The following is a 19,253-nucleotide window of genomic DNA, read 5'->3' on the forward strand; positions in this document are numbered from 1 at the left end:
TTGCTTTTCTATACTATGTCTATTTGTTAATGTTTCTAAAAGTATTTCCATTAATATTATAATGATTGTTTTATATATATTTTTTATGTTTGTTTATATTTGTAATTGCAGGCTATAATTACTGCCTGCCTGTCTGCCTACTGGTTGCCGCAGTTATAGCTGTCGTTATTATTACTGCCTGTCTGCCTACTGGTTGCCGCAGTTATAGCTGTCGTTATTATTACTGCCTGTCTGTCTAACTCTGCCGCAGTTATTACTGTCGTTATTAGTACTGCCTGGCTGCCTTTATTAGTATATTACTGCCACAGTTAAGCTGTCTGCTGTACTGTTGTGTTTAGTGTTGGTATTTTTAGGTGTAATCTAGTAAAGATAGTTAGACATTTGGGTTTCTTATTAGTGTTGGTAGTGGTATAGTCAGGTTGATTAGTTGTTTATTTCTTAATTTATTTAGTTGTTTCTGTAAAGTTTTTTTTTTCGTATTCATCTATATTTTTATTGCTTTGTAAGTTTGTTGTAAATAAAGTGTATATAAGTTTTGTTTTATAAATTTAGTTGGTTGTTTCTTTTAGTTAGCTAGATTAGTTTAGTTTAGTTTAACTGGGCTGTCTGGTTGCTTAGGCGACTCTAGCCCCTTGGTCGCTGACCGAGGTGCACAGATTGGGCCCACCCAGTAGAGCTACCACCTGCCTACTGTAAAATATTGAATAAATGTTGAGCAGCAGATAATAACAAAAAGGGCTCACTCAGTTAGCGCCACCCTGACCTGCTCACATATTAAATAATGAAATCAATAGACTATATTTTGTAATTTTCATGTGTCAAAGTAAAAAACTATCTGTGCAAAGTGTAGTTCTTAAAATTAGATCTAGATTTAAATCCTTTCGATCTTTTCTCATGTCAACATGTTAACATGGACTAGATTTAAAAGATACTATCCTTTCATAGAGTCGGTCTTAAGTATGTTTTAAGGCTACAATACATACACTACGGTCCCAATTAGTACACAAGGAACATTTATGCCAAGTTTTATCAAGATTGGTCAAACGGTTTTGATTTCTATTCGGCACATACATACATACGCCTTACTTTCTACTTTGTAGTATAGACTAGCCGAATATGACCCGCAGCCTGCGGGTTTACCCGATTTTTTTAAGAGTTTTGTTCTTTAATAGAGATAAATTTAGGGTTTTTTTTGAACCCCCCCCCCTGGCCTCCCGATTGAGAGGGAAGAGGGTGGGGGCATTGAACATACACTACGGTCTCCTCCGTGATCTAATGAACATTTTATCAAGATTGGTGAAACGGTTTTAATTTCTATGCGGGACATACATACATATGCTTACATTCCTCTTTATATATGTCATATCCGGCTAGTATAAATATATATTTTTTTTTTGGGGGGGGGGGAAATAATATTAACAATCTAGTGATAGTCTGTGAACGAATTGTCAGTGAACCAACTGTCGGTGAACAAGCTGTCGGTGAACGATTTGTCGGGTGAACGAAATGTCAGTGAACGAATGTCTACCTAGACATTTGACATCTTTCTAGAATGTCTGCTAGCTGAACGAAATGTCAGTAAACGAATTGTCGTGGAACCGTATTTCCCAGTGTCTACGCAGCCCCAGCTGCAACCTACATATTTTGCCACACTATCGCAGGCATAGTCATTGTACGCCGGTGCTCGATTTAAATTTTCTATTCGCCGTCTACGTCTGTCCTCGGCAACAGATTTTCTTTTGGTCTCTAATGTGTAACCAGCGGCCTTTGTAAGTGCCCTCCAGCTGTCTCGTTCTGAAGATCATTAGAATAATCCTGATATATCAACTATTTGAACGTAACGCAGATCGTGAATACGGTTAGTCTTAGGGTTTATCGTGAATACGGTTAGTGTTAGGGTTTATCGAGAATACGGTTAGTCTTAGGGTTTATCGTGAATACGGTTAGTCTTAGGGTTTATCGTGAATACGGTTAGTCTTAGGGTTTATCGTGAAGAAAACAAATGAATGGAATGAGATATGAGAAGCGTTGATACATTATTGATAAGAAAATAATACAAATAGTTTCTTATCAGTAAAATCTGTCTATGTGACTATTGTTGTGTGTCATGTCACAGTAGTGGGTGTACACAGATCCATTAAGAGATAAAGTTGACTGTGTTCTTTTAATCCTAGCCGGCGCAGTGTTTAAAAATTGTTCACAAACATAATAGAAGATGGTTCTTATGTTAATTACACTGATAACATTTTATCACCAGAGCGAAATGTAGCGATATTCTTATCTTATGTTTTTTAAGCAATTATTAAATGTCATATAGTTATGCAGGCAGAGGCGTAGTGAGGGGGTGAGGCTGCAGAGGAGTGCCAAAACTGTCTAAAAAAATCATTTATTTTGGGGAAATTTCTGTAAAATAGTCATTGTTACAAATATGTATTATTGGTCTAATAAAATATGTTAGTTTATATTTTCAGCAGAGCAGACTTATATCAAATGAATCAATATTCCGATCTGAACACTTTTTTTGTGTGTGAAATAGTGATAAAGAAAACACGCGCAAAGCTCTGACTCATTCTTTGAAAGCGTTCACTAAGAACACGCTAGACCAGAGCGATGTACAACCCCCCAAGAAATCGAAACACAGATAAGGAAAGGAGTGGACATAATTTAAATTTTTAATTATTTTTTTTAAGTTCGTAATTTCTTGTAACTCTGTTATTACTTAAATTATCTTGTATTGCAAAATTAAATTATATTTATATTGTCTATTTGGGCTCTTAAGACTATATCGTTATCAATTTCAGAAACAGGTAGAAAAACTGTCCCAAAGCCGTGTGACATCTGTCTCGAATGTCTACCTAGACATTTGACAACATCTTTCTAGAATGTCTGCTAGCTGTGTGACAACATTCGTCTCGAATGTCTGCCTTTTAGTATGGCTACATCTGCCTCGAATGTCTGCCTAACCGTGTGAAATCTGCCTCGAATGTCTGCCTAGCCTTCTGACATCTGCCTCGAATGTCTGCCTAGCTATGTGACTAAATCTGCCTCGAATGTCTGCCTAGCCATGTGACATCTGTCTCGAATGTCTGCCTAGCCGTGTGACTAAATCTGCCTCGAATGTCTGCCTAGCCGTGTGACTAAATCTGCCTCTAATGTCTGCCTATCCGTGTGACTAAATCTGCCTCGAATGTCTGCCTAGCTATGTGACTAAATATTCCTCGAATGTCTGCCTAGCCATGTGACATCTGCCTCGAATGTCTGCCTAGCTATGTGACTAAACCTGCCTCGAATGTCTGCCTAGCCATGTGACATCTGTCTCGAATGTCTGCCTATCCGTGTGACTAAATCTGCCTCGAATGTCTGCCTATCCGTGTGACTAAATCTGCCTCGAATGTCTGCCTAGCCTTGTGACATCTGTCTCGAATGTCTGCCTAGCCGTGTGTCTAAATCTGTCTCGAATGTCTGCCTAGCCGTGTGATATAGTACAGGTCAGTTACCGTAGTTTAAGAAAAGGTATGTAATGTAGAGACCAGGCTAACGTATGTCTGCAAATAAAAATAATTGGAGAACTGATGCCCAACCTTTCTCGTTTTGAAGTTCTTCCACGCAGCGATTGGCAAGCTGTAGCCACAGATAGCGGTCAATGCGAGTTCCACAGCTTTTTTCATCAATGGCTATCAGAAAGAGAAATGGCGATACACCTTTGTCTCACACACGTCTTGATGTTGAAGAACTTCGTTATTCTATCGTCCTAACAACTGATGCAGAGAATCTGAACAAATTGTTGAATTGTTTTCTCTTGCTATTTTCGCGATGGATGCTTTAAAAGGCTTTTTTTTATGTCTAAGAAACCATCATCATCCTTTGTTGGTATTCCAGACTTTATTCTATGATGGTTAGCAGATCGATTCAGTGCATGAGCTGCCTTTCCGGAAGCCTGTCTGCTCTTTACCCAATGAGGTCTCGATCAATGCACGAGCTGCCTTTCCATAAGCCTGTCTGCTCTTTACCCAATGAGGTCTCGATCAATGCACGAGCTGCCTTTCCGGAAGCCTGTCTGCTCTTTACCCAATGAGGTCTCGATCAATGCACGAGCTGCCTTTCCGGAAGCCTGTCTGCTCTTTACCCAATGAGGTCTCGATCAATGCTCGAGCTGCCTTTCTGGAAGCCTGTCTGCTCTTTACCCAATGAGGTCTCGATCAATGCAATGGAGTCCTCGTGTCGTTTTTATTCTCAAGGCCGTACTGTTCAAGCCAGACTCGTTTACCTTGCCGACAGCTTCTCTTTTCGTACTTCCCTGGAGACTTCCTCTGCTTCTCTCTACGATCTTATATTGCATCTCTATGGTCTTTTCTAGGTTGGATATATTTGCACTAATCGATCAGTTTCCATGTTTTGTCTTGTATCCATCACTCCTTGTATAAAAAAGGGGCAGTATAATTGCTAGAACCTCGAAGCTTTTTTTTATATTCTGAGATGAACTGTTCAATACATTTGTAATCTTTAAACCTTTATACGTTAAACGCTAGGTTAAAGATGTGTGACTTGTTTGGATTGGCATTTAAATGGAGTTTACATTTGCCACTAACAAGGTAATTGTCTGAGCTCCTCTGCAGGTCCTTATTGTCCAAGTCCGTATAGCCGATTGTGTCAAACTCTTTTAGAAGTTGGACCAGTTTACCGCATTGGTGAAGGATCATTAGGTTCCAAGGGTCATTAGGTTCCATGGGACATCAGGTTCCATGGGACACGTAGGGTTGGGGGATGGTCAGCCTATTGTATGATTTATCACGAATGATTACTGTATCGATAACGATTTTATTTTTTAACTGTTAATTGTGTGTGTGTATGTAATTACAAAATAAGAACACTTTTCTATAGAAATGTTATGATGTGCCGTAATGACGGTCAATTCAGATACTAGTTTGAGTTTGATATATGGATATCTGTAGGTCAACTTCAGCCGTAGAACGACTATGGTTCATGTATGACTATGGCTCATCTTGTATAGCACTATTTCTATGTGAGCTTGCGCTCCCTGAGCTAGTTTTATATGTATTTTTGTTGTATAGGTTAGATCTATTTTTATATATTTTATTTTTATAGGTTAGTGTCAGATTTTATAATTGCACTTCCGCATATTTATATAGGTTAGTGCGGGATAGTATAAAAGTGATGTACTACATGCTGTCTTAAAACATTTGAGTGTACATTTGACAAGTGGTCAGTACCATATCTGTCTGTGTGACAGCTAAAGATCTTTGTGGTCTGTCGTCTAATTATTTTATTATTCTGTACCTGGGACGGCCTGTAAGTTTGTAACTATTTTATATTTTCTTTTACTAGATCTATGGCACACTGTGTAAATATGCTAGATATATTTTAATTTAGTTTTATTTTCTAGTTGGCAGTTTATGTTTGGAGCATGGCGGCGTCCATCAGTCCTGCTTTGAGTTTTCTAGATCTAATAGAATATATGATTTTATGTATTGCAGGCTATTGTTACTGCTGTTTTAAACTGCTATAGTGTATAGCTGCTGAAATTGCTCTGCTGAAATACATGCTGCTATTTCTCTGCTGTGCTATAACTGCTATTACCCTGCTGTAGATGTAGATTTATTTTGTTTCTGTAGTGAAGTGTTGCCTTAGTGGCTTAGGAAGTTAGTTATATTTATAGTCTGTTTCTGTTCTTAGTGAATACTAATAGTAAGGTACTAAGGCTAAGGTGTTCTTGTTTTGATTTTAGTTATGGGTTGGTTATAATAGTAGAATATTGTAGATCTAGACTAGTTTTTTGTAGTGTGTTTGTGTAGATCTAGGTCTAGTATAGTAGTTGTCTTGTAGTGATTTAGTTCTCTTTAGTTAGATAGTTGTTTTGATCAGTTTGTGTTAGATATTTGGTTTGGTTAGTTTGTTGTTGTTTGTAGTGTCGTAGATTTAGAGGGTTAGTATTAGTTGTTTTCATTGTAGTGTATATATTATATTTTACTATTGAGTTATTTGTATGTAAATAAATTTTCGTTTTGTTTATTTATCCTAAACTAAAGTTTCGTTATCTTGCTTTCATTTAGTTTAGGTTAGTATGTCTGGTTACTTAGGCGACTCTAGCCCCTTGGTCGTAGACTGAGGTGTCACAGATGAAACCCACACAGTAGCGCTAACATCTGCCTACTGTTTAAATTTAATGTTGAGCAGAGAATAGGTATCTCTCACTCAGCGCCTCCTGACCTGCTCACATCTATACCCCTATTCTCAAAAGACATGCCCGTCCACATAAATAATATAGGTTTGATATGATATGAGTGGGGTTTCATTAGTGGTAGAGGAACCAGCCATTTTTTGTTTGACACGCTTTATTATTTGTAATTGCTAATACATGAAGTTTTCTTACCACATTTACTTGACTGCTGGTGACGTTGGATGGTTGAGGCAGCTTGCGCCATTGTCACTTTCTAAAATAGTGCCTGAATTGTCCAGTAAATGATAGGCACCCGATGATGTAGCGTGTGATGCGAATATGTATGAATCATATGAACGTGTAAGCACAAATTGTATCTTCTGTTTATTAATTGGATATCCCAATTGCTACTAGGCCCATAGTATCCATGTAGTATCCATCAATATGCTAAGCTAAAAGGGGTGGGGCTTCGAATCACAAATAGAGTGATATTACAAAATATATTCTTAAAACATTAAACAATAAAACATTTTATAAAATATATTATTTAAAAAAAAACAAGCAAAATATAAAAAAAGCTTATATAAGGGAACAAACTGCACATTTACAGTCATATTTCTCAATATTGTAAGATTTATTTATCTTTTTCTGTATCAAGCAAAATTAATTATTTATCACTAATTGTTTTTTTGTTTGTTTTTTAATTGATTCATGAAAATTAATTATTGTGCAAAGCTTACACTTGATCCAAGAACGGGAAGTAGGAGAAATAAAGTCTAAAAAAGTTGTACCAGACAGGCAGAAGTAGTCAGTTTCATATAAGCTTTGTTAAAAAGGTGAAATGGATGACCTTAAATATATATAAATAGAGTTTACACAAATAAAATAAATAAAAAAATATAAGGCCAACAATTTGTGCCTAATTTTTTTTTAAAGCGGGAGTGCCGCCCGCGCAAATCTCATGTTACCGCTGGTACCCTCCAACATTTATACAAAGACCAGGAGAGTTTATTAGTAGAAACCAGGGGTGTAGCTATGGTATTTGATGCACGGTGTGGCAACGCCTCGTGATTAAAACAGAATTTAACAGCTAAAGGGCGTTTTTTTCTTCTAAATAATGTATAACACGGGTATTGCTAATTTGCAAAACTAAAAAAAAAAAATTACGCGCTTTTTGCTGGTAAAACTATCAATAACTTATGTATGTATCCCTAACCTCTGGTACTATAAAAGGTTTAACCATATACTTAATAAAACTAGTTTCTGTTATTTTAAATGAGGAGAACCCAGTTAAGTGCTGACTTGAAAAATAAAGATGTGTAAATGGTAGCGTATATCAGCAGCTTGATTTCTGCTACATTTAGAGAATCGTTTGAGCAGGCAATGAATTCTGCTTTAGCATTGACTTCTAGAATACGCCTTTGGACACCGTAGTGTTGACATTTGATGACAGCAGCAATACCAAAGCCATAACCTCTGCAGTCCATTATTTCTAAGCCTGCATGTTCTCTAAGTGTCATACTTGGCTCTAGTGATGATGAAGTAAAGAAAAGACTCATGAACTCATTAACAATTACCGTATAATTTTTCATAAGTAACATCAAACTTAAAAATGTCAGGTGTAGACATAGTATTGAAAATAATCGAGAAATATTTGGCTAGTTTTATATTTTAAGGACCACCCAAAATTACAAAATTATTTTTGTATTTGTGTAATTTGGTTCAAACCAAATGTTCTCTCAGAAGTGGATGCCACTTTGATAGTAGTTTCACTAACTCCAAGACCTTGTCTTCATTTTTGTCCTTCCAATTCTACTTCTAGTTGTTCGTGATCTCCAGGAGTTCTGATTTGAGAGACAACAAATGATCTCCAGGAGTTCTGATTTGATAGACAACAAATGATCTCCATGAGTTCTGATTTGAGAGAAAACAAATGATCTCCAGGAGTTCTGATTTGACAGACAACAAATGATCTCCAGGAGTTCTGATTTGAGAGACAACAAATGATCTCCATGAGTTCTGATTTGACAGACAACAAATGATCTCCAGGAGTTCTGATTTGACAGACAACAAATGATCTCCAGGAGTTCTGATTTGAGAGACAACAAATGATCTCCATGAGTTCTGATTTGACAGACAACAAATGATCTCCAGGAGTTCTGATTTGAGAGACAACAAATGATGTCCAGGAGTTCTGATTTGAGAGACAACAAATGATCTCCATGAGTTCTGATTTGAGAGACAACAAATGATCTCCAGGAGTTCTGATTTGACAGACAACAAATGATCTCCATGAGTTCTGATTTGAGAGACAACAAATGATGTCCATGAGTTCTGCTTTGAGAGACAACAAATGATGTCCAGGAGTTCTGATTTGAGAGACAACAAATGATCTCCATGAGTTCTGATTTGACAGACAACAAATGATCTCCAGGAGTTCTGATTTGAGAGACAACAAATGATCTCCAGGAGTTCTGATTTGAGAGACAACAAATGATCTCCAGGAGTTCTGATTTGAGAGACAACAAATGATCTCCAGGAGTTCTGATTTGAGAGACAACAAATGATCTCCATGAGTTCTGATTTGAGAGACAACAAATGATCTCCAGGAGTTCTGATTTGAGAGACAACAAATGATCTCCAGGAGTTCTGATTTGAAAGACAACAAATGATCTCCAGGAGTTCTGATTTGAGAGACAACAAATGATCTCCAGGAGTTCTAATTTGAGAGACAACAAATGATCTCAAGGAGTTCTGATTTGAGAGACAACAAATGATCTCCAGGAGTTCTGATTTGAGAGACAACAAATGATGTCCATGAGTTCTGCTTTGAGAGACAACAAATGATGTCCAGGAGTTCTGATTTGAGAGACAACAAATGATCTCCATGAGTTCTGATTTGACAGACAACAAATGATCTCCAGGAGTTCTGATTTGAGAGACAACAAATGATCTCCAGGAGTTCTGATTTGAGAGACAACAAATGATCTCCAGGAGTTCTGATTTGAGAGACAACAAATGATCTCCAGGAGTTCTGATTTGAGAGACAACAAATGATCTCCATGAGTTCTGATTTGAGAGACAACAAATGATCTCCATGAGTTCTGATTTGAGAGACAACAAATGATCTCCAGGAGTTCTGATTTGAGAGACAACAAATGATCTCCAGGAGTTCTGATTTGAGAGACAACAAATGATCTCCAGGAGTTCTAATTTGAGAGACAACAAATGATCTCCAGGAGTTCTGATTTGAGAGACAACAAATGATCTCCAGGAGTTCTGATTTGACAGACAACAAATGATATCCAAGAGTTCTGATTTGATAGAGAACAAATGATCTCCATGAGTTATGATTTGAGAGACAACAAATGATATCCAGGAGTTCTGATTCGAGAGACAACAAATGATCTCCAGGAGTTCTGATTTGAGAGACAACAAATGATCTCCAGGAGTTCTGATTTGAGAGACAACAAATGATCTCCATGAGTTCTGATTTGAGAGACAACAAATGATCTCCATGAGTTCTGATTTGAGAGACAACAAATGATCTCCAGGAGTTCTGATTTGAGAGACAAAAAATGATCTCCAGGAGTTCTGATTTGAGAGACAACAAATGATCTCCAGGAGTTCTAATTTGACAGACAACAAATGATCTCCAGGAGTTCTAATTTGAGAGACAACAAATGATCTCCATGAGTTCTGATTTGAGAGACAACAAATGATCTCCATGAGTTCTGATTTGAGAGACAAAAAATGATCTTCAGGAGTTCTGATTTGACAGACAACAAATGATCTCCATGAGTTCTGATTTGACAAACAACAAATGATCTCCATGAGTTCTAATTTAAGAGACAAGAAATGATCTCCAGGAGTTCTGATCTGAGAGACAACAAATGATGTCCAGGAGTTCTGATTTGAGAGACAACAAATGATATCCAGGAGTTCTGATTTGACAGACAACAAATGATCTCCAGGAGTTCTGATTTGACAGACAACAAATGATCTCCAGGCGTTCTGATTTGACAGACAACAAATGATCTCCATGAGTTCTGATTTGACAGACAACAAATGATCTCCAGGAGTTCTGATTTGACAGACAACAAATGATCTCCATGAGTTCTGATTTGAGAGACAACAAATGATGTCCATGAGTTCTGATTTGAGAGACAACAAATGATCTCCAGGAGTTCTGATTTGAGAGACAACAAATGATCTCCAGGAGTTCTGATTTGAGAGACAACAAATGATCTCCAGGAGTTCTGATTTGAGAGACAACAAATGATCTCCAGGAGTTCTGATTTGAGAGACAACAAATGATCTCCAGGAGTTCTGATTTGACAGACAACAAATGATATCCAAGAGTTCTGATTTGATAGAGAACAAATGATCTCCATGAGTTCTGATTTGAGAGACAACAAATGATATCCAGGAGTTCTGATTTGACAGACAACAAATGATATCCAGGAGTTCTGATTTGATAGAGAACAAATCATCTCCATGAGTTATGATTTGAGAGACAACAAATGATATCCAGGAGTTCTGATTCGAGAGACAACAAATGATCTCCAGGAGTTCTGATTTGAGAGACAACAAATGATCTCCAGGAGTTCTGATTTGAGAGACAACAAATGATGTCCAGGAGTTCTGATTTGAGAGACAACAAATGATCTCCATGAGTTCTGATTTGAGAGACAACAAATGATCTCCAGGAGTTCTGATTTGACAGACAACAAATGATCTCCATGAGTTCTGATTTGAGAGACAACAAATGATGTCCATGAGTTCTGCTTTGAGAGACAACAAATGATGTCCAGGAGTTCTGATTTGAGAGACAACAAATGATCTCCATGAGTTCTGATTTGAGAGACAACAAATGATCTCCAGGAGTTCTGATTTGAGAGACAACAAATGATCTCCAGGAGTTCTGATTTGAGAGACAACAAATGATCTCCAGGAGTTCTGATTTGAGAGACAACAAATGATCTCCAGGAGTTCTGATTTGAGAGACAACAAATGATCTCCATGAGTTCTGATTTGAGAGACAACAAATGATCTCCAGGAGTTCTGATTTGAGAGACAACAAATGATCTCCAGGAGTTCTAATTTGAGAGACAACAAATGATCTCAAGGAGTTCTGATTTGAGAGACAACAAATGATCTCCAGGAGTTCTGATTTGAGAGACAACAAATGATCTCCAGGAGTTCTGATTTGAGAGACAACAAATGATCTCCAGGAGTTCTGATTTGAGAGACAACAAATGATCTCCAGGAGTTCTAATTTGAGAGACAACAAATGATCTCCAGGAGTTCTGATTTGAGAGACAACAAATGATCTCCAGGAGTTCTGATTTGACAGACAACAAATGATATCCAGGAGTTCTGATTTGAGAGACAACAAATGATCTCCATGAGTTCTGATTTGAGAGACAACAAATGATCTCCATGAGTTCTGATTTGAGAGACAACAAATGATCTCCAGGAGTTCTGATTTGAGAGACAACAAATGATCTCCAGGAGTTCTGATTTGAGAGACAACAAATGATCTCCAGGAGTTCTAATTTGAGAGACAACAAATGATCTCCAGGAGTTCTGATTTGAGAGACAACAAATGATCTCCAGGAGTTCTGATTTGACAGACAACAAATGATATCCAAGAGTTCTGATTTGATAGAGAACAAATGATCTCCATGAGTTATGATTTGAGAGACAACAAATGATATCCAGGAGTTCTGATTCGAGAGACAACAAATGATCTCCAGGAGTTCTGATTCGAGAGACAACAAATGATCTCCAGGAGTTCTGATTTGAGAGACAACAAATGATCTCCATGAGTTCTGATTTGAGAGACAACAAATGATCTCCATGAGTTCTGATTTGAGAGACAACAAATGATCTCCAGGAGTTCTGATTTGAGAGACAAAAAATGATCTCCAGGAGTTCTGATTTGACAGACAACAAATGATCTCCAGGAGTTCTAATTTGAGAGACAACAAATGATCTCCATGAGTTCTGATTTGAGAGACAACAAATGATCTCCATGAGTTCTGATTTGAGAGACAAAAAATGATCTTCAGGAGTTCTGATTTGACAGACAACAAATGATCTCCAGGAGTTCTGATTTGACAGACAACAAATGATCTCCAGGAGTTCTAATTTGAGAGACAACAAATGATCTCCATGAGTTCTGATTTGAGAGACAACAAATGATCTCCATGAGTTCTGATTTGAGAGACAAAAAATGATCTTCAGGAGTTCTGATTTGACAGACAACAAATGATCTCCATGAGTTCTGATTTGACAAACAACAAATGATCTCCATGAGTTCTGATTTGACAAACAACAAATGATCTCCATGAGTTCTAATTTAAGAGACAACAAATGATCTCCAGGAGTTCTGATCTGAGAGACAACAAATGATCTCCAGGAGTTCTGATCTGAGAGACAACAAATGATGTCCAGGAGTTCTGATTTGAGAGACAACAAATGATATCCAGGAGTTCTGATTTGACAGACAACAAATGATCTCCAGGAGTTCTGATTTGATAGAGAACAAATGATCTCCATGAGTTATGATTTGAGAGACAACAAATGATATCCAGGAGTTCTGATTCGAGAGACAACAAATGATCTCCAGGAGTTCTGATTCGAGAGACAACAAATGATCTCCAGGAGTTCTGATTTGAGAGACAACAAATGATCTCCATGAGTTCTGATTTGAGAGACAACAAATGATCTCCATGAGTTCTGATTTGAGAGACAACAAATGATCTCCAGGAGTTCTGATTTGAGAGACAAAAAATGATCTCCAGGAGTTCTGATTTGAGAGACAACAAATGATCTCCAGGAGTTCTGATTTGACAGACAACAAATGATCTCCAGGAGTTCTAATTTGAGAGACAACAAATGATCTCCATGAGTTCTGATTTGAGAGACAACAAATGATCTCCATGAGTTCTGATTTGAGAGACAAAAAATGATCTTCAGGAGTTCTGATTTGAGAGACAACAAATGATCTCCATGAGTTCTGATTTGAGAGACAAAAAATGATCTTCAGGAGTTCTGATTTGACAGACAACAAATGATCTCCATGAGTTCTGATTTGACAAACAACAAATGATCTCCATGAGTTCTAATTTAAGAGACAAGAAATGATCTCCAGGAGTTCTGATCTGAGAGACAACAAATGATGTCCAGGAGTTCTGATTTGAGAGACAACAAATGATATCCAAAAGTTCTGATTTGACAGACAACAAATGATCTCCAGGAGTTCTGATTTGACAGACAACAAATGATCTCCAGGCGTTCTGATTTGACAGATAACAAATGATCTCCATGAGTTCTGATTTGACAGACAACAAATGATCTCCAGGAGTTCTGATTTGACAGACAACAAATGATCTCCAGGAGTTCTGATTTGAGAGACAACAAATGATCTCCAGGAGTTCTGATTTGACAGACAACAAATGATCTCCAGGAGTTCTAATTTGAGAGACAACAAATGATCTCCAGGCGTTCTGATTTGACAGACAACAAATGATCTCCATGAGTTCTGATTTGACAGACAACAAAGGATCTCCAGGAGTTCTGATTTGACAGACAACAAATGATCTCCAGGCGTTCTGATTTGAGAGACAACAAATGATCTACATGAGTTCTGATTTGACAGACAACAAATGATGTCCAGGAGTTCTGATTTGAGAGACAACAAATGATGTCCAGGAGTTCTGATTTGAGAGACAACAAATGATGTCCAGGAGTTCTGATCTGAGAGACAACAAATGATGTCCAGGAGTTCTGATCTGAGAGACAACAAATGATGTCCAGGAGTTCTGCTTTGAGAGACAACAAATGATCTCCAGGAGTTCTGATCTGAGAGACAACAAATGATCTCCAGGAGTTCTGATTTGAGAGACAACAAATGATCTCCAGGAGTCACTTTGTGTAATCTTTCCACTTTTTTATTTCTTGTTTGAATAAAACAAAAACTTTCTCAAAACTTTCTCGTCCTTTGGCATTTGCCTAAGAAGAAAGTGGACGTGTAAAAGTGCGTTGCCTTTAGAAAGTTTAATTCAAGCAAGTCTTCAGTTGACATTTGATGTTAGAAAGAATAGAGGAGATTAACTAAGTAGCTAATTTAGTTTATGTTTAATTTAGATTTCAAAAAGTGTAGCTTGTGTTGGTATAATGTCTAGTTTTTAGTGAGAAAGTATGTCCTTAGTTTGATGCCTATCACCACTTGATGCCCCGTGTGCCCGCACCTCCAGCACATGGCTAGCTACGCCTCTGGTAGAAACGTAGTAGGCCAATACACCAAACATTATGTTTAGATATAAAAGTTTGTAGATGTCTAGATCATTTACTAGCTACTACTGGGAGTCCTTGAAGCCCTTTAGTTGTCTGCTGTGGTTCTGCATTTTTCAGTTACCATTAGTTCTATCATCTCACGGCATCTTCATAAATATAAATTAGCTCATCGTGAATATAATGTTTCATTTATAAAAAGCTTTAAAAAATCTAAATACATCAAATAAACTACTGTCCTCACCAAATGTGTGCTTTACACCCATAACTGGAACTGGATCTATTTCATCAAAGGTTTCCGTTTGGTCAACAAAACTGGTCATAATATATGTCCAAGAAGTTGTAGATTCATTTACACTAGGTGTAGATCTAGATCTATATAGATTCTGGATCTAAACAGTGACTAGATATATCAATTTAGTATATGTTTGCGATGAGGAGTGTAGCCTACTAATTGAAAAGTTACTGCTAAGTTACTTTTTTTGAAAATCACCTAACTTTAAAAGCGCAAAGAAACTGAAGCAAAAGCCAGAAAAACATAGTTATTTGTTGTTTTTTGTTACCGAAACGATCTATATTTCTACTTTTTTAAAAATCCCAACCATTTCAAAAATAACACCACGCGACAACTATGACCTCATTCACCAATCGTAAAGAAACAACATTTTGCCACGTGGTTCTCTATATCTTCTACACAAATTACGCAATCTATAAATGCTGTCACGTGATAAGTAATTTCCATTGTTTTATCAATATTATCACGCGTCTAAATGTTGTTTGTTTACGATTGGTGAATGAGGTCCATTAAAAGTAATTGCGATCAATGGTGTAAGGATTACTAGTAACCACTTCCACCACCCACCGATTAAGCTCGTTGATTTGCTCTTACGCTATATTATATTCCTAAACAAAAAGGGTGACAAGTGTAACTGCTCCAACTATCGAGACATTACACTTCTGTCATAGCAGGAAAGATCTTTGCATGATTCTTGCTTGATCGACAGACCTACTCGTTAGTAGACAAGGTGCTATCTGGGAGCCATTGTGGCTTTAGAGCTAGTAGAGGTACATCTGACTTGATATTTGTTTTATGACTATTACAAGAAAAATGCAGAGAGCAGAACCTAAACCAAGGCTTTCGACAAAGTGAGTCGCAACGGCTTATGGAGGCTTAAATAGGATTTCGACCAGTCTCGTATGCCCACATACGTTTCTGTCCATCATTAAGCAACTTCATGTAAGACAAAAATGCCAGATTAGACACAATTGTTAATCTGTCTGATCACTGCCCCATAGAAAATGTCATGAAGTAGGGCTGTTTGCTATCTTCTTTGGCGTAAGGTTGGGTCAAATGAGGCATCTACGTCAGATTATGCTCAGACGGCAATGTGTTCAATATTCCCATATTAAAACTAAGGAAATGTTCGTACAGAGCTTCTTTATGCCGATGATTGTACACTACTAATAGCACCCCGAACATCCCCCGGGCTACGACCATGCAACAACATATGGTGTCAGAGTAAAAGTTAAGTATCAACATATAATATCAGAAGTGAAGTTGAAATATTATATACTAGTCGACCCACGGCGTAGCATACGCCGCTATTTTGCAGGGCCGGCCTTAGGGCACCGCAGTGGGCCTCGCACTTTCATAGGAGTTTGAGTTTTGGCACATCGGCACAATTTAGGCCATGTCGTGCCCGTAATCCTTTAAGGATCACTCTCCCTTTATATAATAACAAGGGCTAAATTCTATACAGTTAAATCATTAAAAACAAGGTCTATTTACAGTTAAAATAGTAAAGGTAGTAAAAATTTAATAATTTGGTAAAAATCTTATGTAAATATTATATGTTCACAATTCATAAATCAGATCTTCGTAGACAACCCCACCTCCCAGACAAAGCCCAGTACCTTCCCAGGGTCGACATTGTCGAATAGTGTTTTTAAGTTGTGTGCTCTAAAAAATGTCTCCCTGACATCCTGTTATCTTGGGCAATCAATGAGGATATGTTCCACGGTGAGGCGAGAGTCACAGTACTCAGAAAGTGGGGGCTCCTCTCTCTTCAGCACAAAAGAGTGCGTGATGTAGGTGTGGCCAATCCTAATTCTGGACATGGTCGTGCTACCTCGCCTTGTCAGACCCTCAGATGTGGGCCGCAACTTGACATCTGCCACAATCTGCCTGAGTTTATTGTGAGTCTCAGCCTCCCTGCCACTCTCAATAGGTGGCAGAGGCAATACTTTGTCTCAGGTCTGAGCAGGGAATTTGGGTTCCTGACACCGCATGATTTAGGGCTCTCTTTGCTTCTCTGTCTGCAGCTTCGTTTCCCTCAATGCCACATGGGAGGGGACCCAGATGAAGGTGACATCCCTATGGTCGGCTGTTATTTGGTCCAACAGCTTTAGGCTCTTATGTACCAATAGAATGTCAGTCTTCATCTGCCCCGAATATTTGGAGTCGGAGCAGATTATAAATTTTCTCCTTTCTGATGCTTTGACGGCCTTAAGTGCAAGCGATATTGCATGTAATTTGACCGTAAAGATGGAGCATCCATCGGGGAGTCTACGGGAGATTGTTTTGTTCCGAAAGGAGCAGGCACACGCGACCTTTCCATTCATTTTGGAACTGTCAGTGTAGATGGTGCCACAATCCCCGTAGCTCTCCTGCAGTTCCCTAAAGTGGACTTGTAGTGTGCTTGGGTCTGTATTTTCTTTTTTTAAATTAAGGAGGGATAAATTTAATTTGGGTTTATTCATTAGCCAAGGAGGATTCTTTGGGGTTTCTATTTTAGAGATTGGGTCAATGGGTGGGGTTAGATTTTGGATGGGTTCTCTCATTAGAAGGCCCAACAATCTTACGAGCGATAAAAAAACGGCATTATGCAATACCCGTAATTGTGTAATCTGGTAAAAGAAGCTTCTCGCGCCTCAAACCAATGAAGAATTACTTCAGATCAACAATTCTCGAAGATAGATTGAAACATTTAGTAATTCTTGCTACTAAGCGTGATCTATGTAGGAAACAGATTTTTTATGATATAATGTATGACTTCGCTACACGCAAGGCTCGTAAAGTAATTCTGTACGTAGTAAAGAATGAATAAAATACAAAGACGAATTTATTTTCTAATACAAACTCTTAATTTTCACTTATTATCAGTATCCCTACCCAAACTGGGCCCATGAAATCCGTTTCGAATAGGGCCCCACAATGTTTAAGTGACGGGTGATTACTACTTGTTCTACCCCAATCCCTTTTTTTTTTTGCCGCTAAAGTGACGTGGGGTAACTCTAGTCCGACTTGCAGAAATAAAAGAGTGATCTTTCCATGACTTCTTGGTGATGTCAGGAATGGTGGAGCTATGAAGACAATTATATATATATATATATATATAGATACCTTCAGCATTTTATATAAAAAGTACGCGAATCATTTAGTGTTAGTGTCAACTAACCAAAAAATCGACATGTTAGTGTCAGAAGAAACAAAAGAATGAACGTCCATTACTATACATACGAATATTAATATTTCCTGTTCCAAGTGAATGAAATATCAAGCTAGTCTCCGTGCTTCCAAGAAGAGACCCTAGTTAGCTTGTGGAAGTGAACTACAGAGCCTCTAATTCAATACAAGTCTAGATTATTTTGGGTTGGCTGCTACGATTTAAGCTATGAAGGAAATCCCAAAACATTATGTACATTACTGTGTATTGTGAGTGGGTGTGTTGGTGGTGGGGATAGGAAGTGTTTGTGCTTATTTAGTGGTTGCGGACCGTTCAATTGAAGTATTAGAAAGACAATTAAATGGAGTTACAGAATTTGAGGACCAGAAAAAATGTGTTAGTGATGGGGAAGCGTTATAATGGCGAGACTGAAGGGTTGAAAGTGTCCCGGCAAACTAAACATAGACTAGTTTAACCGTATTACACAATGTGTTGTGTAGCTCGTCTGATGACTCACTGACTGGCTGATTAAAAAATAATTCTCCACTTGCCGCGGAAGATAAAATGCGAAGACGTACCTGTTATTACTTAAAACTTAATCCTAGAACAACTGAGCCATTTTCAAGATCGAAATCGCAGCGGTTAAATTTACCAAAAACGATTTTCTATTCGCAATTTTGATCCATCAGTTGTAGGTCTCTCGTCAGCCTGCATTATAACGTCCCCCCACCCCCCACCCCCAAGCATACACAATCTTTTTTTAATGGAACGCCTCTTCTTCAATAACACACTTTTGGCCCATGTATCTTCTAATGGAACGCCTCTTCTACAATAACACACTTTCGGCCCATGTATCTTCTAATGAAACGCCTCTTCTTCAATAACACACGTTTGGCCCATGTATCTTCTAATGGAACGCCTCTTCTTCAATAACACACTTTTGGCCCATGTCTCTTCTAATAAAACCCCTCTTCTTCAATAACACACTTTTGGCCCATGTATCTTCTAATGGAACGCCTTGTGACAAACTGTTTTAGCTCACTCAAGGTATCACTCAGGTCTAAACATTTAATTAATTTATTTACACGCTATTAATCATCAATTTTACTAATTTGGCCAATCAAGAGCCAAAACATCACCACCACCCCTCCAATCCAACCCTTACCTTCCCAGGCACCGTCGTCGCATTTACTATCCCCACCTTGACACGTGCCACACTAGACTCTTGACAAGGGTACACTCCCCTTATCTATCTTGGCAAACATCCGTTTGGGGAGCGGCTGGTCACTTCAAAGGGCCCCATTCAACTCAACACCTCGGGAGGCGAT

The 19,253-nt window shown here is 38.1% G+C and overlaps 1 protein-coding gene across 3 annotated transcripts in view; it reads right to left on the minus strand.

The window, feature by feature from the left end:
• LOC106066979 (stomatin-like) overlaps positions 1-19,253 on the minus strand; it is a 109,875-nt gene that overhangs the window by 78,488 nt on the left and 12,134 nt on the right. Inside the window, exon 1 of one of the 3 annotated variants that reach the window (XM_056040699.1) lies at positions 14,724-15,042. The exons of 1 other annotated variant lie outside the window; for it this stretch is intronic. In XM_056040699.1, the coding sequence (XP_055896674.1) occupies positions 14,724-14,802 (79 nt within the window). In that variant the 5' untranslated portion in view covers positions 14,803-15,042. Of the gene's footprint in view, positions 1-6,391; positions 6,585-14,723; positions 15,043-19,253 lie in introns of those variants that run through there. One more of the 3 variants, XM_056040700.1, reaches the window with a different exon arrangement.

Source organism: Biomphalaria glabrata, chromosome 9 (assembly GCF_947242115.1).
Source record: "Biomphalaria glabrata chromosome 9, xgBioGlab47.1, whole genome shotgun sequence".
NCBI lineage: Eukaryota > Metazoa > Mollusca > Gastropoda > Planorbidae > Biomphalaria > Biomphalaria glabrata.